This window comes from Rhinoraja longicauda, chromosome 19 (assembly GCF_053455715.1).
Source record: "Rhinoraja longicauda isolate Sanriku21f chromosome 19, sRhiLon1.1, whole genome shotgun sequence".
NCBI lineage: Eukaryota > Metazoa > Chordata > Chondrichthyes > Rajiformes > Arhynchobatidae > Rhinoraja > Rhinoraja longicauda.
Genome location: NC_135971.1, coordinates 16,139,869 through 16,162,705, shown reverse-complemented (window position 1 = coordinate 16,162,705; position 22,837 = coordinate 16,139,869). Strand labels below are relative to the sequence as shown.

General features: G+C 55.8%; 2 protein-coding genes across 3 annotated transcripts in view; one reads left to right on the top strand and one right to left on the bottom strand.

Annotated features, from left to right (window-relative positions):
- LOC144603156 (uncharacterized) overlaps positions 1-17,570 on the top strand; it is a 28,947-nt gene extending 11,377 nt beyond the window's left edge. The window contains exons 3-7 of one of the 2 annotated variants that reach the window (XM_078416318.1): positions 7,506-7,568; positions 10,106-10,234; positions 12,254-12,415; positions 13,645-13,818; positions 15,705-17,570. In XM_078416318.1, coding sequence (XP_078272444.1) covers positions 7,506-7,568; positions 10,106-10,234; positions 12,254-12,415; positions 13,645-13,818; positions 15,705-16,118 — 942 coding nt within the window. In that variant the 3' untranslated portion in view covers positions 16,119-17,570. The remainder of the gene's footprint in view (positions 1-7,505; positions 7,569-10,105; positions 10,235-12,253; positions 12,416-13,644; positions 13,819-15,704) is intronic. The other variant, XM_078416317.1, reaches the window with a different exon arrangement.
- LOC144603158 (alpha-tubulin N-acetyltransferase 1-like) overlaps positions 1-22,837 on the bottom strand; it is a 182,308-nt gene that overhangs the window by 61,051 nt on the left and 98,420 nt on the right. The gene's annotated exons all lie outside the window — the stretch shown is intronic.

The following is a 22,837-nucleotide window of genomic DNA, read 5'->3' as shown; positions in this document are numbered from 1 at the left end:
GGAGTGTGGGAGGAAACCGAAGATCTCAGAGATAACCCACGCAGGTCACGGGGAGAACGTACAAACTCCGTACAGACGGCGCCCGTGGTCAAGATCATACCGGGGTCTCCGGCGCTGTGGGGCGGCAACTCTACCGCTGCGCCACCGTGCTGCCCGCAGTGGATGCATCTCCCCTTGGACCGCAACTGCCCAGAGATGAAGGGCAAGGGAAATGCAACCATTTTAGCCCCAGGGAATTGCAGCTGGAGTTACCGACCACTGCTGTTCCAAAATAAACCCAAAAACAATCCTTCCTCTGCCGCAAGGTCAGAACATTCACTAATGACTGCTCAGTATTTATAACTCCTCGAATAATGGATCAAACTCCTTAACCTTCAACAGAAGGACGGCAATGCTCGAGGTGGAAGATCAGTGGAAGAGTTTAGAAGAATGAGGGGGGACGGGACAATAGACAATAGGTGCAGGAGGAGGCCATTCGAAAAGTCTGACTCTCTGACTCTCACACTTCCTCCGATCACCTTTTGTTCGTTATGATGCCTGATGTGGTTCAGAGACTCGAACGTGAAGGACTTTGATGCGCTCCTCTGCATTATACAAGTGGAGGCCGCTGACAAAATGAAACATGATAATTATCCTAAAGGGGACAGCAGATTTCGGGGACGATGAATTATACATTATCCACCGATGCATAATTTAAATACCTGGCAATGTAGCAGAACACAACAACGTACATTTAGGGTGCAAATTAAGATCTGTCAGCAGAACATTAAAGTGTGTATCACCCTTTTGTGGTTTGCTGAAATTGGAGATTCATTTGGCTGCCGGGCAGAGCAGAGCTTTTAGCATCCTCCTTCGTTCCAAACAATCATTTATTCCCAGCGCCAAATTCCCACTGTTGTCCTTTCCAAAGTTCAATGCGTCGACTCCCATCTCCACCTCACGCTGCCTCGGCAAGGCCAGCGGCAGAATCAAGGCCCAGTCTCACCACCCCCTCTCCCCCCCATCTCCCACCCTGGGCAAGAGGGGCAGAAGTGTGAAAACACACACCTCCAGATTCGGGACCCTTCCATGTCTCCGGTTTCCCTCTCCCCTGACTCTCAGTCCGAAGAAGGGTCTCGACCCGATGAAACATCACTTCCATTCCTTCTCTCCAGAGATAGACAATAGGTGCAGGAGGAGGCCATTCGGCCCTTCGAGCCTGTACGCACCGCCATTCAATGTGATCACGGCTGATCATTCTCAATCAGTACCCCGTTCCTGCCTTCTCCCCATACCCCCTGACTCCACTATCCTTAAGAGCTCTATCCACCCCTCTCTTGAATGCATTCAGAGAATTGGCCTCCACTGCCTTCTGAGGCAGAGAATTCCACAGATTCACAACTCTCTGTCTGGAAAAAGTTTTTCCTCATCTCCGTTCTAAATGGCCTACCCCTTATTCTTAAACTGTGTGGCCCCTGGTTCTGGACTCCCCCAACATTGGGAACATGTTTCCTGCCTCTAAACGTGTCCAACCCCTTAATAATCTTGTACGTTTCGATAAGATCCCCTCTCATCCTTCTAAATTCCAGTGTATACAAGCCTAGTCGCTCCAGTCTTTCAACATGCGACAGTCCCGCCATTCCGTCGAATTAACCCAGTAAACCTACGCTGCACGCCCTCAATTCCATCACCATCACTAACCAGAGAGCGGTCCTGGCCTCCCGTCTACCTCATTGGAGACCCTCGGACGATCTTTAATCGGACTTTACCGGACTTGATCTTGCACTAAACGCTACTCCTTTCACCCTGTGTCTGTCTGAAGAAGGGTCTCGGCCCGAAACGTCACCTGTTCCTTTCCCCCAGAGATGTTGGCTGACCTGCCGTGTTACTCCAGCTTTTAAACCAGCAGTTCCTTCCTACACAATCTGTAAACCGTTGACGCCTCAATTGCAATCCTGTGTCCTCTTCCCGCTGGCTGGCAAGCACGCAACAACAAAAAGCTTTTTCACTGTACCTCGCTCGGTACACGTGACAATAAATTCAACTGAACAGAGGGGAAGGAAGGCACTGCAGATGCTGGTTTAAACCGCAGATAGACACAAAGTGCTGGAGTAACTCAGCGGGACGGGCAGCATCTCTGGGTGGAAGGAATGGGCCACGTCTCGGGTCGAGACCCTTCTTCAGACTCAGCGGGAGAGGCAGCATCTCTGGAGAGAAGGAATGGGTGACGTAGGTTCACTAGGTTAATTCCCGGAATGGCGGGACTGTCGTATGTTGAAAGGCTGGAGCGATTGGGCTTGTATACACTGGAATTTAGAAGGATGAGGGGGGATCTTATTGAAACATATAAGATAATTAGGGGATTGGACACATTAGAGGCAGGAAACATGTTCCCAATGTTGGGGAGTCCAGAACCAGGGGCCACAGTTTAAGAATAAGGGGTAGGCCATTTAGAACGGAGATGAGGAAGAACTTTTTCAGTCAGAGAGTGGTGAAGGTGTGGAATTCTCTGCCTCAGAAGGCAGTGGAGGCCAGTTCGTTGGATGCTTTCAAGAGAGAGCTGGATGGAGCTCTTAAGGATAGCGGAGTGAGGGGTATGGGGAGAAGGCAGGAACGGGGTACTGATTGAGAGTGATCAGCCATGATCGCATTGAATGGCGGTGCTGGCTCGAAGGGCTGAATGGCCTACTCCTGCTCCTATTGTCTATTGTCTATTCAGACTCAGCGGGACAGGCAGCATCTCTGGACAGAAGGAATGGGCGATGTTTCGGGTCGAGGCCCTTCTTCAGACACAGTGGGACAGGCAGCATCTCTGGACAGAAGGAATGGGTGACGTCTCGGGTCGAGACCCTTCAGACTCAGCAGGACAGGCAGCATCTCTGATAGAAGGAATGGCCGACGTTTCGAGGCGAGACCCTTCTTCAGACTGAAGTAGTTTGAAGGGAAATTTGCCAAACTGTTCAAAATTGGAGAGTGGCTTACGGTAAAAAAAAAACCTGCTTCATTCAGCTCAGCGTCAACCCATTGACTCAGTCTATTTATCCCTTGCTCAGCTTTCAGTTAACCTTGTCAAAAATCAGAGACGTTTCTAAACTCCTCTCACATCAAGCGTTAAATTGATGGCGAAACATTTCGTGTCAGTAGCGCTGTTACAAGACTGTTTTCCTTGCCCCCCTCCCGTGCCTCTCACTCCCCTCCCTCCCCCTCTCTTCCCCCCTCCTCCTCACCCCTCCTTTCCCCTCTCTCCCCCCCTCCTCCCCTCCCTGCCCTCCTCCCCACCCCTCTTTCCCCCTCACTCCCCCCCTCCTCTCCCCCCTCTCTCTCCCTCCCTCCTCCCTGCCTCTCTTTCCATCCTCCCGTCTCGCTCTCCCCCTCCTCCCTGCCCGTCTCGCTCTGCCCCTCTCTCTCGCCCGTCCTCCCTTCCCTCTCTCCTCCCTCCCCCTCTCTCCCTCCCCCTCTCTCCCTCCCCCTCTCTCCCCAACCCTCTCTCCCCCTTCTCCCTGATCCTCTCTCCCTCCCCTCCACCCCTCTCCCCTCCTCCCCATCCTACTCTCCCTGCCCCTCTCCCCCTCTTTCCCTTGCCCCTCTCTCCCTTGCCCCTCTCTCCCCTCCTCCCCACCCCACTCTCCCCTCCTCCCCACCCCTCTCTCCCCTCCTCCCCATCCCACTCTCCCAGCCCTCTCTCCCCTCCTCCCCATCCCACTCTCCTGCCTCTCTCCCCCTCTTTCCCTTGCCCCTCTCTCCCCTCCTCCCCACCCCTCTCTTCCCTCCTCCCTGCCCAAGTGATATTGTCCTCCATTGTCAGAGTGAGGCCCAGCACAAATGGGAGGAACAGCACCTCATATTTCTCTTGGGTTGTTTACACCCCAGCAGTATGAACATTGACTTCTCTAACTCCAGATAGTCCCTGCCTCCCTTCTCTCTCCCCTCCCCTTCCCAGTTCTCCTGCCAGTCTTCCCGTCTCCGTCTACATCCTATCTTTGTCCCGCCCCTCCCCTGACATCTGTCTGAAGAAGGGTCTCGACCTGAAAAGTCACCCATTCCTTCTCTCCAGAGACGTTGCCTGTCCCGCTGAGTTATTCCAGCATTTCGGGTCCGCCTGCCGAATAAGGAAAGGTGGAGCGGAAGTGGAGGAGATGTTTCCAGTGGTGGGAGAGTCTAGGACCAGAGGACACAGCCTCAGAATTAAAGAACGTACCTTTAGTTTGGAGATACAGCGTGGAAACAGGCCCTTCGGCCCATCGAGTCCATGGCGACCGGCGATCAGCCCGCACACTAGTTCTATCCCACACACCGGGGACAATTTGCAGAGGCCAATTAAGCAGCAAACCTGCGCATCTTTGGAGAGTGGGGGGAAACCGGAGCACCCGGAGAAAACCCACTCGGTCTCAGGGGGAACGTGCAAACTCCGTACAGACGGCGCCCGCAGTCAGGATCCGACCCGGGTCTCCGGCGCTGTGAGGCAGCAGCTCTACCCGCTGCAGCGTAGGAGGGCGTGCAGCGTAGGTTCACTAGGTTAATTCCCGGAATGGCGGGACTGTCGTATGTTGAAAGGCTGGAGCGATTGGGCTTGTATACACTGGAATTTAGAAGGATGAGGGGGGGTCTTATTGAAACATATAAGATAATTAGGGGATTGGACACATTAGAGGCAGGAAACATGTTCCCAATGTTGGGGAGTCCAGAACAAGGGGCCACAGTTTAAGAATAAGGGGTAGGCCATTTAGAACGGAGATGAGGAAGAACTTTTTCAGTCAGAGAGTGATGAAGGTGTGGAATTCTCTGCCTCAGAAGGCAGTGGAGGCCAGTTCGTTGGATGCTTTCAAGAGAGAGCTGGATAGAGCTCTTAAGGATAGCGGAGTGAGGGGGTATGGGGAGAAGGCAGGAACGGGGCACTGATTGAGAGTGATCAGCCATGATCGCATTGAATGGCGGTGCTGGCTCGAAGGGCTGAATGGCCTCCTCCTGCACCTATTGTCTGTTGTCTATTGCCCCACCGTGCCGCCCCACTCAAGACTGTGTAACCGCAGACACGCAGCGGGTAGAGCTGCTGCCTCACAGCGCCAGGGACCCGGGTTCCATCCTGACTACCGGTGCTGTCTGTGCGGAGTTTGCACGATCTCCCCGTGACCTGCGTGGGTTTTCTCCGGGCGCTCCGGTTTCCTCCCACACTCCAAAGACGTGCGGGTCTGTAGGTTAATTGGCTTCGGTAAAATTGTAAATTGTCCTGTGTGGGTGTTGGGTGCGTGTGTGCGCGCGATGTGTGTGTGCGTGGGTGGGATAGTGCTAGGGTGATCGCCGGTCAGCACAGACTCGGTGGGCCGAAGGGCCTGTTTCCGCGCGGTCTGTCTACAGTCTAGAGTAAAGGCAAAGTGGGCCGAAGGGCCTGGCGCAGTGCTGTATGGCTCTGTGTCTCTGATTGTGAGTGGGGAGGATGTGTGGGAGAGTTATTCACCCATCCCTGGAGAACAGACTGCTCTGGGTGGGGGTGGGGGGTGGGGGGGGGAAGCGACAGTGGAGGTGGGGGGGGGTGGGGGAGTTAGTCCTCACCCCTGGAGAACAGACTGTCCTGTGTCCCTGAGTCTGAAGAAGGGTCTCGACCCGAAACGTCACCCATTCCTTCTCTCCAGAGATGCCGCCCGTCCCGCTGAGTTACTCCGGCATCTTGTGTCTACCTTCGATTTTAAACCAGCATCTGCAGTTCCTTCCTACACAGACTGTGTCCTGGGTTGGATGGGTAGGGGGAAGGAGGGGGGGGGGTGGGGTGGGGATGGGAGGGAGGGGGTTTGGAGAGGGGTGAGGAGGGGAGGTGGGGATGGGGAGAGTGTTTCCCAGCCCTGTGAGGTGCACGCTGGCCTGGTGAGGAGGGGGTCCATTGTGCCCTGTGTGCCACACGCTGTGAACATTGATATAAATAAGTCGTGGTGCCGTGGAGAGCGTGTTTGCTGGAGCGTGCTGTGGTGGTGTGAATAATGGAGGCAGCCTGTCACACACTGCACCCTGCGATGGGGAGGGCCGAGTGTGTGTGTGTTACTGTGTGTGTCTGCATACATGTGTGTCCATGTACGTCCGTGTGTGCGAGCGTGTGTGTGTCTGTGTGCGTATGTGTGTTAGTGTGTGTATGTGTGTTAGTGTGTGTGTGTCCGTGTGTGCGTATGTGTGTTAGTGTGTGTTAGTGTATGTGTCCGTGTATGCGTATGTGTGTTAGTGTGTGTGTGTCCGTGTGTGCGTATGTGTGTGTCTGTGTGTGTGTCCGTGTGTGCGTATGTGTGTTTGTGTGTGTCCGTGTGTGCGTATGTGTGTGTTAGTGTGTGTGTGTCCATGTGTTAGTGTGTCCGTGTGTGCGTATGTGTGTGTTAGTGTGTGCGTATGTGTGTTAGTGTGTGTGTATGTGTGTGTTAGTGTATGTGTCCGTGTATGCGTATGTGTGTTAGTGTGTGTGTGTCCGTGTGTTAGTGTGTCCGTGTGTGCGTATGTGTGTTAGTGTGTGTGTGTCCGTGTGTGCGTATGTGTGTGTTAGTGTGTGTGTGTCCATGTGTTAGTGTGTCCGTGTGTGCGTATGTGTGTTAGTGTGTGTGTCCGTGTGTGCGTATGTGTGTGTTAGTGTGTGTGTCCATGTGTGTGTGTGTCAGTGTGTGTGTGTGTCCGTGTGTGTGAGTGTGTGTGTGTGTCCATGTGTATGTGTGTTAGTGTGTGTCCATGTGTATGTGTGTTAGTGTGTGTGTGTGTCCATGTGTATGTGTGTTAGTGTGTCCCCGTGTGTGTGTATGTGTGTTAGTGTGTCCGTGTGTGTGTATGTGTGTTAGTGTGTGTGTGTGTCAGTGTGTGTGTCCGTGTGTATGTGTGTTAGTGTGTGTGTGTGTCCATGTGTATGTGTGTGTCCGTGTGTGTGTATGTGTGTTAGTGTGTGTGTGTCCGTGTGTGTGTATGTGTGTTAGTGTGTGTGTGTCCGTGTGTGTGTCCGTGTGTGTGTGTCCGTGTGTGTGTCCGTGTGTGTGTCCGTGTGTGTGTATGTGTGTTAGTGTGTGTGCGTGCTCTTGCCAGTTTGTGCGCATGTGCATCTTTGTCCCAGCCTCTGTGTGTGGGGGGGGGTGTGTGTGTGTACTTGTTGAATGTGTATGTGCTGTTGTCTGAGTGTGTGCCTGTGTGTTTGAGTGTGTGTGTGTGTGTGTGCCCTTGTCAATGTGTGTCTGAGTGTGTGTGTGAGCTCTTGTCTGAGTGTGTGCCTGTGTGTGTGTGTGTGTGTGTGTGTGTGTGCATGTTCCTGTGTGTGTGAGTGAGTGTGTGTTCTGGGAGTAACGGTGGTGAGGCACGAGTCCTGTGTGACCCACTGACACACTGACCCACTGGACACTGACCCACCGTGCCGTCTTGTCCGACCCACTGGACACTGACCACTGGACACTCTGCTGTCTGACCCACGAGACACTGACCCACCGTGTTGTGTCATCTGACCCCACTGGACGCTGCCCCCACTGGACACTGACCCCACTGGACACTGACCCACTGTGCTGTCCGGTCTACAGGAGGAGCTGGAACAGCTGAATCAGGCCAGTGCGGAGATTAATAAACTGGAGCTGCAGCTGGACGTGAGTACTCCCCACCCCCACTCCCCCCCTCCCCCTCCTTCCCCCCCACCCCCTCCCTACCCCTCACTGCAACACCCTCCCTCCCTTCCCCCACCCCCTCCCCCCACTCCAATTTAATAACAGACGTCACCCATTCCTTCTCTCCAGAGATGCTGCCCGTCCCGCTGAGTTACTCCAGCATTTTGTGTCTTTCTTCGGTGTAAGCCAGCGTCAGCCTTTCCCTCCTCCACTGCAACGGCAGTCTACGGTCTCTGAGTGCCTTTGGGGTTTAGAGATACAGCACGGTAACAGGCCCTTCGACCCTCCATGTCCGCGCCGACCAGCGATCCCCGCACACTAACACCATCCCACACACACTAGGGACAGTTTACAATTTTTACCAAAGCCGATTACCCGGCAAACCCGCACGTCTTTGGAGCGTGGATGGAAACCGGAGCACCCGGAGAAAACCCACGCAGGTGACGGGGAGAACGTGCAAACTCCGCACAGACAGCGCCCGCGGTCGGGATGGACCCCCGGGTCTCTGGCGCCGTGATATTGGCAGTTTACAAACAAACATTCATCAAATTAAAATGTCGCCAACTTTATCGACAACACACTCGACCCCCCCGCGGCGACCAGCGTTCACGGTCAGGGCCTCCAGCGTCCCCGTGGACACCGCGTGTGCGTGCTCCCTACCCCACTTCACACCCACCGCCCCCATCTCTGGACAGCCCCGTGCTCAGGGGAGGGAGAGGGTAGCAGGGGCTGAAGATGTCCTGGTCGGGTTGCTCCTGGGCCTTGCCAAGATGGCCGCCCGCGTGTCACGGAGCCGGGCGGGAGAGGGCACTGCCCGAGCCAGCTGCCTGCCCCGTCTCCGGGGGGCTACGTCCGTCCGTCCGTCCGTCCGTCCGCGCCCGGGTGGGGTTAGAGATGGGCACCCTGGGGGGTTTCCGGGACCGCTGGGAGGGGGGAATGCATCCACAGTAAGGACGTGGAAATATTTGGACAGTGGTTTGTTTAGTATGTGTAGGGAAGGAGCTGCAGATGCCGGTTTAAATGGAAGGTGGACACAAAGTGCTGGAGTAACTCAGCGGGACAAGCAACATCTCGGGAGAGAAGGAACGGGCGACGTTTTGGGTCGAGACCCTTCAGACTCGCACACTCTCACACACTCTCTCTCTCTCTCACACTCTCTCACACTCTCTCCCTCACACTCTCTCTCTCACTCTCACACACTCACACACACACACTCTCTCACACACTCTCTCTCTCACACACTCTCACACTTTCTCTCTCACACTCTCTCTCACACACTCTCTCTCTCACACACTCCCTCTCACACACACACTCCCTCTCACACTCTCACACGCTCTCTCTCACACTCCCTCTCACACACACACTCCCTCTCTCACACATTCTCACGCTCTCTCACACACTCTCTCACACTCTCTCACACTCTCTCACACACACACTCTCTCTCTCACACTCTCTCTCACACACACTCTCACACACACACACTCTCTCTCACACTCTCTCACACACACTCTCTCTCACACACTCCCTCTCTCACACACACCCTCTCACACACTCTCACACACACCCTCTCACACACACACACTCCCTCTCTCGCACTCTCTCTCTCTCTCTCTCACACACTCACACTCTCTCACACCCTCCCTCTCACACACTCACTCTCACACACTCTCTCACACACTCTCTCTCTCACACACTCACTCTCTCACACTCTCACACACACATTCTCACACACTCACTCTCTCTCTCCCTCTCTCACACACACACACACTCTCTCTCACACTCTCTCACTCTCTCACACACTCTCTCTCACACTCTCTCACTCTCTCACACACTCTCTCTCACACACTCTCTCTCACACTCTCTCACACTCTCTCTCACACTCACACACTCTCTCTCACACACTCTCTCTCACACACACTCTCACACACTCACACTCTCACACACACATTCTCACACACTCACACTCTCTCTCACACACATTCTCACACACTCACTCTCTCTCCCTCTCTCACACACACACACACACACTCTCACACACTCACACACTCACTCTCTCTCCCTCTCTCACACACTCTCTCACACACTCTCTCTCACACACTCTCTCACACACTCTCACACACTCTCTCTCACACACTCTCACACACTCTCTCACACACTCACTCACACACTCTCTCTCACACACTCTCACACTCTCTCTCTCTCACACACTCTCTCGCACACTCTCACACACACTCTCTCTCGCACACTCCCTCTCTCACACACACCCTCTCACACTCTCACACACACCCTCTCACTCACACTCTCACACACACACCCTCCTTCTCACACTCTCTCTCTCTCTCTCTCACACTCTCACACACTCCCTCTCTCTCAGACTGATGTCAGGGTGGTTTATTTAGTATATTTGTTTGATCTGTAATGATGGTGCTGGGTTTTGTTTTGATTTATTTCGTACTTTGATTTATACCAATCGTAAATGGTTCATTAAATTATTCATGGTTTTTAAAAACAAAAAAAAGGAGGCCAGGAACATGTACCGGAAGATTCTGTCGGAGTCGGCCAGGAAGCTGAACGCCCACGCCTCGCAGCTGGGCAACTGCATCGAGAAGGCCAGGCCGTACTACGAGGCTCGACGGCAGGCCAAGGAGGTGAGGGCTGGGGATGGAGCACCCGCTCAGAGCTCTCCCCTAGGGTGAGGACCGTCTCCCTGGGGTGGGGCGTCTCCTCTCGTAGTACAGCACTCCCCAGCTACCGAAGTCGGGCGCAAAACGCCGGAGCAACTCAGTGGCGCGGCGGTAGAGTTGCCGCCTTGCAGCGAATGCAGCGCCGGAGACCCGGGTTCCATCCCGACTACGGGCGCCGTCTGTACGGAGTTTGTACGTTCTCCCCCGTGACCTGCGTGGGTTTTCTCTCCGAGATCTTCGGTTTCCTCCCACACTCCAAAGACGTGCAGGTATGTAGGTTAATTGGCTTGGTAAATGTAAAAATTGTCCCGAGTGTGTGTAGGATAGTGTTAGTGTGCGGGGATCGCTGGTCGGCGCGGACCCGGTGGGCCGAAGGGGCCTGTTTCCGCGCTGTATCTCTAAACTAAAACTCGGCAGGACAGTCAGCATCTCTGGAGGGAAGGAATGGGCGGCGTGTCGGGTCGAGATCCTTCTTCAGACTGGAAAGGGCCCTTTGACCCACGATGTTAGTTTAGAGACACAGCGCGGAGACAGGCCCTTCGGCCCATCGAGTCCGCGCCGCCCAGCGATCCCCGCACACTAACACTATCCTACACGCACTAGAGACAGTTTACGATTGCACCAAGCTGGTTGACCTACATTGGAGGGAACCGAAGATCTCGGAGAAAACCCACGCAGGTCACGGGGTGAAGGTACAATCTCCGTACAGACGGCGCCCGTAGTCGGGATGGAACCCGGGTCTCCAGCGCTGTGAGGCAGCAACTCTACCGCTGCACCCAGTGTTGGATAATGTTCAAGAGCCTAAAGTTTGTTGGAAACCAAACCGAACAAAACCAAAGCTAGAAACATAGAATGATCAGCCATGATCACATTGAATGGCGGTGCTGGCTCGAAGGGCCGAATGGCCACCTCCTGCACCTATTGTCTATTGATGTACAGACGTTGACACCTGGAACAGCGGATACAGTAGATGAGGTTGGAGGAGGTGCAGGTGAACCTCTGCCTCACCTGGAAAGTAGATTCCAGTAGATTATACTTCCCAGTAGCTCACCAATCTGGAGGTGTCCGCTCTCCCATCTCACCCTGCTATGGAGAACATTGAGCTGTCCCAGTTTGGTCTGGAGGTACAGCACGGAAACAGGCCCTTCGACCCACCGGGTCCATGCTGACCATCGATCACCCTTTCACACACTCTTTCCACGTATGTTATCCCACTGTCTCATAGAAACATAGAACATAGGTGCAGGAGGAGGCCATTCGGCCCTTCAAGTCAGCACCACCATTCAATACGATCATGGCTGATCATCCACAATCAGTACCCCGTTCCTGCCCTCTCCCTTGATTCCGTTAGCCCTAAGAGCTAAACCTAACTCTCTCTTGAATACATCCAGTGAATTGGCCTCCACTGCCTTCTGTAGCACAGAATTCCACAGATTCACAACTCTCTGGGTGAAAAAGTTTTTCCTCAACTCAGTCCTCAATGGCCTACCCCTTATTCTTAAACTGTGTGGCCCCTGGTTCTGGACTTCCTCCAACATTGGGAACATGTTTCCTGCCTCTAGCTAGTCCAGTCCTTTAAGAATTTGATATGTTTCGATAAAGATCCCCTCTCATCCTTCTAAATTCCAGCGAATACAAGCCCAGTCGACCCATTCTTTCATCATACGTCAGTCCCCGCCATCCCGGGGATTAACCTGGTGAACCTACGCTGCACGCCCACAATAGCAAGGATGTCCTCCCTCAAATTTGGAGACCAAAACTGCACACAGTACTCCAGCTGCGGTCTCACCTGGGCCCTGTACAACTGCAGAAGGACCTCTTTGCTCCTCAGCTCAAATCCTCTCGCAATGAAGGCCAACATGCCATTGGCTTTCTTCGCTGCCTGCTGTACCTGCACGCTTACTTTCATTCAGTACAAGATTGAGCTTGTCGGCTTGCCCCAGCCTCTCTAACCCCCCCCCCCCCCACCCCTCTGTGTGTCAGGCCCAGCAGGAGACGCAGAAGGCAGCTCTACGCTACGAGAGGGCGGTCAGCATGCACAACGCTGCCCGTGAGATGGTGTACGTGGCAGAACAGGGGCTGATGGCCGACACCAACCGCCTCGACCCAACCTGGCAGGAGATGCTCAACCACGCCACCTCCAAGGTAACGGCCCGCCCAGCACCGCTGCACGAGTGCCCACACGCACGCACGCACGCACGGGGCAGGGTGGGTGCTGGGTGCTGGGTGGCTGCTGAGTGCAGGGTAGGTGCTGGGTGCAGGGTGGGTGCTGGGTGCAGGGTGGGTGCTGGGTGCAGGGTGGGTGCAGAGTGCAGGGTGGGTGCTGGGTGGGTGCTGTGAATGGGTGGGTGCTGGGTGTAGGGTGGGTGCAGAGTGCAGGGTGGGTGCTGGGCACAGGGTGGGTGCAGGGTGCAGCGTGGGTGCTGGGTGCAGGGTGGGTGCTGGGTGCAGGGTGGGTGCTGGGTGCAGGGTGGGTGCAGAGTGCAGGGTAGGTGCTGGGTGCAAGGTGCACCCAAGCACCGCTCCCCGTCTGCCCACCCACACACGGGGCAGGCTGGGTGCAGGGTACCAGGGTGGGTGCTGGGTGCTATGTCCCTTGCTGGGTGCTAGGGACTGGGGTGCCAGGGTGGGTGCAGCCCCTATGTGGGTGCTGAGTGACTGGGTGTAGGGTGGGTACTGGGTGGGTGCTGTGACTGGGTGGGTGCTGCCCCTATGTGGGTGCTGAGTGACTGGGCGTAGGGTGGGTGCTGAGTGACGGGGTAGGTGCTGGGTGTAGGGTACCAGGGTGGGTGCTGGGTGCTATGTCCCTTGTTGGGTGCTAGGGACTGGGGTGCCAGGGTGGGTGCAGCCCCTATTTGGGTGCTGGGTGGGTGCAGGGTGACTGGGTGGGTGCTGGATGTAGGGTGGGCACTGGGTGGGTGCTGTGACTGGGTGGGTGCTGAGTGACTGGTGGGTGCTGGGTGTAGGGTGCTGAGTGACTGGGTGGGTGCCGTGTGACTGGGCAGAGTTTGATGCCCGTGGGCAGATTCTGGGCCCTGTGGGTAGTGGGCAGAGCTTGGGCCCAGTAGGCAGACTTCAAGCCCTGCGGGTGGTGCCCGTGGGCAAGTTTTGGCCGCTATGTGTACTGGGCAGAGCTTGGGCCTAGTGGGCAGGCTTCAGGGCCTGTGGGTGGTGCCCGTGGGCAGGTTTTGGACCCTATGCGTGGTGGACATAGTTTGGGCCCAGTTGGCAGGCTTCAGGCCCTGTGGGCAGTTTGGGCCCTATGGGAAGGCTTTGCGCCCCCATGGGCAGTGCCCGCAGCCAGGCTTTGGGCCCGGTGACCGGGGCGATGGCTCCTGATCCTCTGCCCCCCCCCCCCTCCCCCCGGTGCACAGGTGAACGAGGCGGAGGAGGAACGCCTGAGGGGCGAGCGGGAACACCAGCGGGTGACGCAGCTGTGCCAGCAGGCCGAGGCTCGCGTGCAGCAGCTCCAGAAGACCCTCAAGAGGCTCATCCTCAAGTCCAAGCCCTACTTCGAGCTCAAGGCCCAGTTCAACCAGATGCTGGAGGTAGATGGACTTCCCCTACCCCCCCCCCTCTCTCTCTCCCCCCTCTCTCTCTCCCCCCTCTCTCTCTCCCCCCTCTCTCTACCCCGTCCCTCTCTCCCCCTCTTCCTCTCCCCCTCTTCCTCTCCCCCTCTCTCTCCCCCCTCTCTCTCACACATTCCCTCTCTCACACATTCCCTCTCTCACACATTCCCTCTCTCTCTCACACATTCCCTCTCTCTCTCACACATTCCCTCTCTCTCTCACACATTCCCTCTCTCTCTCACACATTCCCTCTCTCTCTCACACATTCCCTCTCTCTCACACATTCCCTCTCTCACACATTCCCTCTCTCTCTCACACATTCCCTCTCTCACACATTCCCTCTCTCACACATTCCCTCTCTCACACATTCCCTCTCTCTCTCTCACATTCCCTCTCTCTCTCTCTCACATTCCCTCTCTCTCTCTCACACATTCCCTCTCTCTCTCACACATTCCCTCTCTCTCTCTCACATTCCCTCTCTCTCTCTCACACATTCTCTCTCTCACACATTCCCTCTCTCTCTCTCACATTCCCTCTCTCTCTCTCACATTCCCTCTCTCTCTCTCACACATTCCCTCTCTCTCTCACACATTCCCTCTCTCTCTCTCACACATTCCCTCTCTCTCTCTCACATTCCCTCTCTCTCTCTCACATTCCCTCTCTCTCTCTCACACATTCTCTCTCTCACACATTCCCTCTCTCTCTCTCACACATTCTCTCTCTCACACATTCCCTCTCTCTCTCTCTCACATTCCCTCTCTCTCTCTCACACATTCCCTCTCTCTCTCTCACATTCCCTCTCTCTCTCTCACACATTCCCTCTCTCTCTCACACATTCCCTCTCTCTCTCTCACATTCCCTCTCTCTCTCTCACACATTCCCTCTCTCTCTCACACATTCCCTCTCTCTCACACACATTCCCTCTCTCTCTCACACATTCCCTCTCTCTCACACACATTCCCTCTCTCTCTCCCCCTCTCTCTCTCACACATTCCCTCCCTCTCACACACTCTCTCTCTCACACTCTCTCTCTCACACACTCTCTCTCTCTCACTCTCTCTCTCTCACACTCTCTCTCTCACACACTCTCTCTCACACTCTCTCTCACACTCTCTCTCTCTCTCACACACTCTCTCTCTCTCTCTCTCTCACACATTCCCTCTCTCTCTCTCACACTCTCTCTCTCACACATTCTCTCTCTCTCTCTCTCTCTCTCTCTCTCTCTCTCTCACACACATTCCCTCTCTCTCTCTCACACATTCCCTCTCTCACACATTCCCTCTCTCTCTCACATTCTCTCTCACACATTCTCTCTCTCTCTCTCACATTCTCTCTCTCTCTCTCTCTCTCTCTCTCTCTCTCCTCTCTCTCTCTCTCTCTCCCTCTCCAGGAGTACGTCCCGTGTGACCGGCCTGGAGAGGCGTGTATCCCTCTCTCTCTCTCTCACTCTCTCTCTCTCTCACTCTCTCTCTCCCTCTCTCTCTCCCCCTCTCTCCCCCTCTCTCCCCCTCTCTCTCTCTCTCTCTCTCTCTCTCCCTCTCACTCTCTCTCTCTCCCTCTGTCTCCCTCTCTCTCTCTCCCTCTCTCCCTCTCTCTCTCTCTCTCTCCCCCTCTCTCCCCCTCTCTCCCCCTCTCTCCCCCTCTCTCTCCCTCTCTCTCCCTCTCTCTCCCTCTCTCCCCCCCCCCTCTCACACACACTCTCTCTCTCTCTCTCTCTCTCTCTCTCTCCCTCTGTCTCCCTCTCTCTCTCTCCCTCTCTCCCTCTCTCCCTCTCTCTCTCTCTCTCTCCCTCTCTCCCCCTCTCTCTCCCTCTCTCTCCCTCTCTCCCCCCCCCTCTCACACACTCTCTCTCTCTCTCTCTCCAGGAGCACAAGTCCCGTGTGACTGGCCTGGAGAGGCGTGTGGCCCAGACTAAGACTCGCTACTCGGTGGCATTGAGGAACCTGGAGCAGATTAGCGAGCAGATTCATGCTCGCCGCCTGCAACGCCTGGCTGTCCGCCGGGCCTCGCCGGTGGGGGCGGAGGCCAGCCCGGCCTACACGGAGGAGGAGGGTTCGTCATGCCTGGCCCCGCCGGGGGCCGAGGGCCCGGCCTCCGACACCCTGTCCGTCCTCAGCTTCCAGACCATCGCCTCTGACCTGCAGAAGTTCGACTCGGTGGAGCATCTGGAGGAGATGTCGGACGCGGCCAGCCTGGACAGTGACGAGCCCGAGCCAGAGGCCTCCCGATCGCCCCGCAACGCCCTCTTGTACCGGCACAACCGCAGCTTCAGCTTGTAACACACCCAGGCCCAGGCTCAGGCCCCGGCTACACTCCCCAGGTAGGCCCAGGCCCAGTCTACACGCCTGAGATGGGCCCAGGCCCAGTCTACACGCCTGAGATAGGCCCAGGCCCAGTCTACACGCCTGAAATAGGCCCAGGCCCAGTCTACACGCCTGACATAGGCCCAGGCCCAGTGTACACGCCTGAGATAGGCCCAGGCTCCACTCCCAGGCCCGGTCTACACTCTTGAGATAGGCCCAGGCCCAGTCTACACGCCTGAGATAGGCCCAGGCTCCACTCCCAGGCCCGGTCTACACTCTTGAGGTAGGCCCAGGCCCTGTCTACAACCTGAGATAGGCCCAGGCTCCACTCCCCAGGTAGGCCCCGACCCAGTCTACACGCCTGAGATAGGCCCAGGCTCCACTCCCAGGCCCGGTCTTCACTCTTGAGGTAGGCCCAGGCCCTGTCCCCGGGTAGACCCAGGGTCCAGTCTGCACTCGTGAGGTAGGCCCAGGCCCCGGCCGCACTCCTGAGGTAAGCCCAGGCCCCGGCTACACTCCTGACGTAGGCCCAGGGCCCAGCTACAGTCCACAGGTAAGCCCGGGCCCAGTCTACCCTCCTGAGGTAGGCCCATGCCCAACTCCCAGGCCCAGGCTACACTCCTGAGGTAGGCCCAGGCCAGGACCCAACTCCCCAGGTAGGCCCAGGCCTGACTCCCCAGGCCCAGTCTACACTGCTGAGCTCAGCCCAGGCTCCACTCCCAGGTAATCCAGGCCTGACTCCCCAGGTAGGCTCAGGCCAGGACCCATTCCCAAGGTAGGCCCAGGCCCCACTCCCAAGAAAGAATCTGGCCCAACTCCTGAGGTAGGCCCTGGCTCGGGCCTGACTCGCAAGATAGGCCCAGACCCACGCCCACCCAGGGCCCAGGCCCCGCTCTCATGGTAGGTCCAGTCCGAGGCTTGACTCCCGAGGCAGGCCTGACTCCTGAGGTAGGCCCAGGCCCGATTCCCACTGTAGGCCCTGCACCCCCAGGCCCGGCCCTAGGCACACACCTGGGGAGGTCCAAGGCCTCCCCCAAGCCTTGCTCAGGCCTCCACACACAGGGCCTCAGGGTAGGCCCTTTGTCACTGACTTATCCCCCTCTCTCCGAGTCACCTGAATAACTCCCTCAGGGTTCCCTCTCTCTGTATCCTGCCTGGGAACATGACCCGGTGTTTCCTCACTGTCTCTCCCTCTGCCTCTCTGTCTCTCTCTCTGCCCCTATATATCCCTCTGTCTCCCTCTCTCTCTGTCTCCCTCTCTCTCCCCCTCTCTCTCCCCCCTCCTTCTCTCCCCCTCCCTTTCTCTCCCCTCTCTCTCCCCCTCCCTCTCTCCCCTCTCTCTCTCTCCCCCTCTCTCTCTCTCCCCCTCTCTCTCTCCCCCTTTCTCTCTCTCCCCCTCCCTCTCTCCCCTCTCTCTCTCTCCCCCTCTCTCTCTCTCCCCCTTTCTCTCTCTCCCCCTCCCTCTCTCCCCCCCTCTCTCTCTCCCCCTTTCTCTCTCCCCCTCCCTCTCTCCCCTCTCTCTCTCTCCCCCTCTCTCTCTCTCCCCCTCTCTCTCTCTCCCCCTTTCTCTCTCTCCCCCTCCCTCTCTCCCCCTCTCTCTCTCTCCCCCTTTCTCTCTCTCCCCCTCTCTCTCTCTCCCCCTCTCTCTCTCTCCCCCTTTCTCTCTCTCCCCCTCTCTCTCTCTCCCCTCTCTCTCTCTCCCCCTCTCTCTCTCTCCCCCTCTCTCTCTCTCCCCCTTTCTCTCTCTCCCCCTTTCTCTCTCCCCCCTCCCTCTCTCCCCCTCTCTCTCTCTCCCCCTTTCTCTCTCCCCCTCTCTCTCCCCCTCTCTCTCTCTCCCCCTTTCTCTCTCCCCCTTTCTCTCTCCCCCTCCCTCTCTCCCCCTCTCTCTCTCTCCCCCTCTCTCTCTCTTTCCCCCTCTCTCTCTCTCCCCCTCTCTCTCTCTCCCCCTCTCTCTCTCCCCCTCCCTCTCTCCCTCCCTCTCTCCCTCTCTCCCCCTCCCTCTCTCTCCCCCTCTCTCTCCCCCTCTCTCTCCCCCCTCTCTCTCTCTCCCCTTCCCTCTCTCTCTCCCTCTCTCTCCACCCCTGGGTAAATCTGATATTGCCACCCTCTCCACATCTCGGCCTCAGTAACTAAGACTGTCCTCCCCACCCACGGTGAATGTCCCTTGACCCTTCCACATGGAGTCTGGGCCCCTTCCCCAGTGACCAGGGCAGGGTCCCCAGGGTCTGGCCGTTGGCCCAGTGATGAGGTGTGGGGAGGTGGGGAGTGTGGCCCACACACAGCTGCACGTCGGACTGCTCCAGCCCGGGATCCTTGCACGATGGGCCCAGCGTAGGCCGGCCGGGCCTAGTGACTGCAGGACCTCTTACGTATTTATTACAGACTTGTTTTTATAACGGTACACTCTCGACAGGTCAGGCCAGCACACCCCCCCCCCCCCCACCCCACCCCCACCCCCACCCCCCCCTCGCTGTCTGTAGCTTTGCCAAGGCACCCTCCTGGGTGGACACAGAAGCAGTTCCTCAGCAAATAAAAGTATAATTTCATGGCCCAGTCTCTCGACTCTGCCTCCTGACTGCCAGGGACTCAGCGGACTTGGGCTGGCTGGTTCCACGCTGCATCTCCAAACCACACTGAACCAGGCTAGAGAGAGCTAGATAGAGCTCTCAAGAACCAGGCTCAATAGTCAATATCAATAGTCAATAGTCGTTTATTTGTCACATACACATACAAATGTATAGTGAAATGAAACATTACCAGAAGGATGAGAGGGGATCTTATCGGAACGTATAAGATTATTCAGGGGTTGGACGCGTTAGAGGCAGGAAACATGTTCCCAATGTTGGGGGAGTCCAGAACCAGGGGCCACACACAGTTTAAGAATAAGGGGTAGGCCATTTAGAACGGAGACGAGGAAAAACTTTTCCAGTCGGAGAGTTGTGAATCTGTGGGATTCTCTGCCTCAGAAGGCAGTGGAGGCCAATTCTCTGAACGCATTCAAGAGAGAGCTGGATAGAGCTCTTAAGGATAGCGGAGTCAGGGGGTACGGGGAGAAGGCAGGAACGGGGTACTGATCGAGAATGATCAGCCATGATCACGTTGAATGGCGGTGCGTACAGGCTCGAAGGGCCGAATGGCTATTGTCTATTGGCTGCCCCGAAGCACGGATTCAACGTGTGCAAGGAAAATAACTGCAGATGCTGGTACAAATCGAAGGTGTCACAAAAACCCGGAGTAACTCAGCGGGTCAGGCAGCATCTCCGGAGAGAAGGCAATGGGTGACGTTTCGGGTCGAGACCCTTCTTCAGACCGAGAGTCACGGGAAAGGGAAAGGAGATGGTCTCGAGAGAGAGATATGCAGAACAATGAATGAAAGATGTGATGCTTCTGGTCGAGACCCCTCCTTCAGACTGAAGGTTCCTTCCCTCGAAGAAGGGTCTCGACCCCGAGGCATCGCCCATTCCTTCTCTCCCCGGGCGATGCGGAAAGTAGAAGAGGCTGATTTATTTGGCGAGACCAAGGGCAGGCTCGGCCATCGTTTCGCTCAACGCCTCCGCTCAGTCCACCTCAGTCAACCTACCCGATCTCCCTGTTGGCCAAACACTTTAACACCCCCTCCCACTCCCGCACTGACCTCTCTGTCCTGGGGCCTCCTCCACTGTCAGAGTGAGGCCCAGCGCAAATTGGAGGAACAGCACCTCGTATTTCAATAGACAATAGGTGCAGGAGGAGGCCATTCAGCCCTTCGAGCCTGTACGCACCGCCATTCAATGCGATCATGGCTGATCACTCTCAATCAGTACCCCGTTCCTGCCTTCTCCCCATACCCCCTCACTCCGCTATCCTTAAGAGCTCTATCCAGCTCTCTCTTGAAAGCATCCAACGGACTGGCCTCCACTGCCTTCTGAGGCAGAGAATTCCACACCTTCACCACTCTCTGACTGAAAAAGTTCTTCCTCATCTCCGTTCTAAATGGCCTACCCCTTATTCTTAAACTGTAGCCCCTTGTTCTGGACTCCCCCAACATTGGGAACATGTTTCCTGCCTCTAATGTGTCCAATCCCCTAATTATCTTATATGTTTCAATAAGATCCCCCCTCATCCTTCTAAATTCCAGCGTATACAAGCCCAATCGCTCCAGCCTTTCAACATACGACAGTCCCGCCATTCCGGGAATTAACCTAGTGAACCTACGCTTCGTTTGGACAGCTTACACCCCAGCGGTATCAACATTGATTGCTCTAACTTGCTTTCCCTCTCTCGCCATCCCTCCCCCCACCTTAGTTCTCCGACTAGTCTGAGTGTCCTTTTAAACATTTTATCTGTGTGCTCTGTTGTCACCTTCTCCCAGCTAACAGTGATCTATTCTACACTGTCCTTGATCTCCATCCCCTTTGTGTCGTTTTCACACCCACTACTCTTCCTTATCTCTGTATCTCCCTCTCCCCTGACCAGGGGTTGCCAACTATCTCACTCCCAAATGCGGGACAACGTGACGTCACCGCCCCGCGCCCCACGTGACCTCACCCAGCCAGCGGCCACGTGCTCCAGCTCCACCAATGGCGGCCGCCCGGGCCGGGAGGCGGGTTGCTATGAACCTCCGTTAGGCGGCGCCCGGGCCTCCGAGCCTACGCTATCCGGGCCTACGCTGTCCAGGTCTACATTGTCCTGGCCTACTCTGTCCAGGCCTACGCCATCCAGGCCTACACTGTCCGGGGCCGACAGTGTCCGGGCCTACATTGTCCGGGCCAACAGTGTCCGGGCCTACATTGTCTGGGCCTACACTGTTCGGGCCTACGCTGTCCGGGCCTACGCTGTCCGGGCCTACATTGTCTGGGCCTACACCGCCCCCCCGGGCCTAATAGGAAACAAGGGTGGTCCCGTACGGGACAAACCAATTTAGCCCAATATACGGGATGTCCCGGCTAATACGGGACAGTTAGCAACCCTGCCCCTGACTCTCAGTCTGAAGAAGTGCCTCGACCCAAAACGTCACCCATTCCTTCACTCCGGAGATGCCACTCTGAGGAAAGACATTCTTGCCATAGAGGGAGTACAGAGAAGGTTCACCAGATTGATCCCTGGGATGGCAGGACTTTCATATGAAGAAAGACTGGATAGACTGGGCTTGTACTCGCTGGAATTTAGAAGACTGAGGGGGGATCTTATAGAAACTTATAAAATTCTTAAGGGGTTGGAGAGGCTAGATGCGGGAAGATTGTTCCCGATGTTGGGGAAGTCCAGAACCAGGGGGTCACAGCTTAAGGATAAGGGGGAAGTCTTTTAGGACCGAGATGAGAACGTTTTTTTCCACACAGAGAGTGGTGAATCTGTGGAATTCTCTGCCACAGAAGGTAGTTGAGGCCAGTTCATTGGCTATATTTAAGAGGGAGTTAGATGTGGCCCTTGTGGCTAAAGGGATCAGGGGGTATGGAGAGAAGGCAGGTACAGGCTACTGAGCTGGATGATCAGCCATGATCATATTGAATGGCGGTGCGTACAGGCTCGAAGGGCCGAATGGCCTACTCCTGCACCTATTTTCTATGTTACTCCAGCGTTTTGCGCTTATCTTTCGGTTGAAACCGGCATCTGCAGTTCCTTCCGACAACAGCTTATTTGTTTTTTACAGGTTTATTTTAGCTTGAATCGCAAGCAGCTGGTGAAGTGGTGAACGTGGGATGCCAGAGTAGATTATTGGCTAAGACACAGTCCCTAGGTGTGTGTGTGTGTGTGGGTTAACTCATCACTGGGCTTATCTGTGTGCAGGGACTTCACAGCACAGAATCCCGGCCTATTGTCCTGGCTTGAGCTGTGACTCAGGGGGTTAACACACCCTGCCTGATATTGTCCACCGGACTGTGGAGATAAAAAGCATAGAAACATAGAAAATAGGTGCAGGAGGAGGCCATTCGGCCCTTCGAGCCTGTACACACCGCCATTCAATGTGATCATGGCTGATCATCCAACTCAGTATCCCGTACCTGCCTTCTCTCCATACCCCCTGATCCTTTTAGCCACAAGGGCCACATCTAACTCCCTCTTAAATATAGCCAATGAACTGGCCTCAACTACCTTCTGTGGCAGAGATTTCCACAGATTCACCACTCTCTGTGTGAAGAAAAACTTTCTCATCTCGGTCCTAAAAGACTTCCCCCCTTATCCTTAAACTGTGACCCCTTGTTCTGGACTTCCCCAACATCGGGAACAATCTTCCCGCATCTAGCCTGTCCAACCCCTTAAGAATTTTGTAAGTTTCTATAAGATCCCCCCTCGATCTTCTAAATTCCAGCGAGTACAAGCCGAGTCTATCCAGATATCATATCATATATCATATATATACAGCGCGTAAACAGGCCTTTTCGGCCCACCAAGTCCGCGCCGCCCAGCGATCCCCGCACACTAACACTATTAACTCTTCTGCCCCAGTGTCCCTGGTTCGATCCTGACCTCCACCCCCCATCCTCTCCAAGGCAAATTACTTTTAGACTTAATGTTCAGAGAGACAGCGTGGAAACAGGCCCTTCGGCCCACCGAGTCCGTGCCGACCAGCCGTCACCCCGTACACCAACACCATCCTACACACACTGGTGGCGCAGCGGTAGAGTTGCCGCCTTACAGTGAATGCAGCCCCGGAGTCCCGGGTTCGATCCCGACTACGGAGTTTGTACGTTCTCCCCGTGACCGTGCGTGGGTTT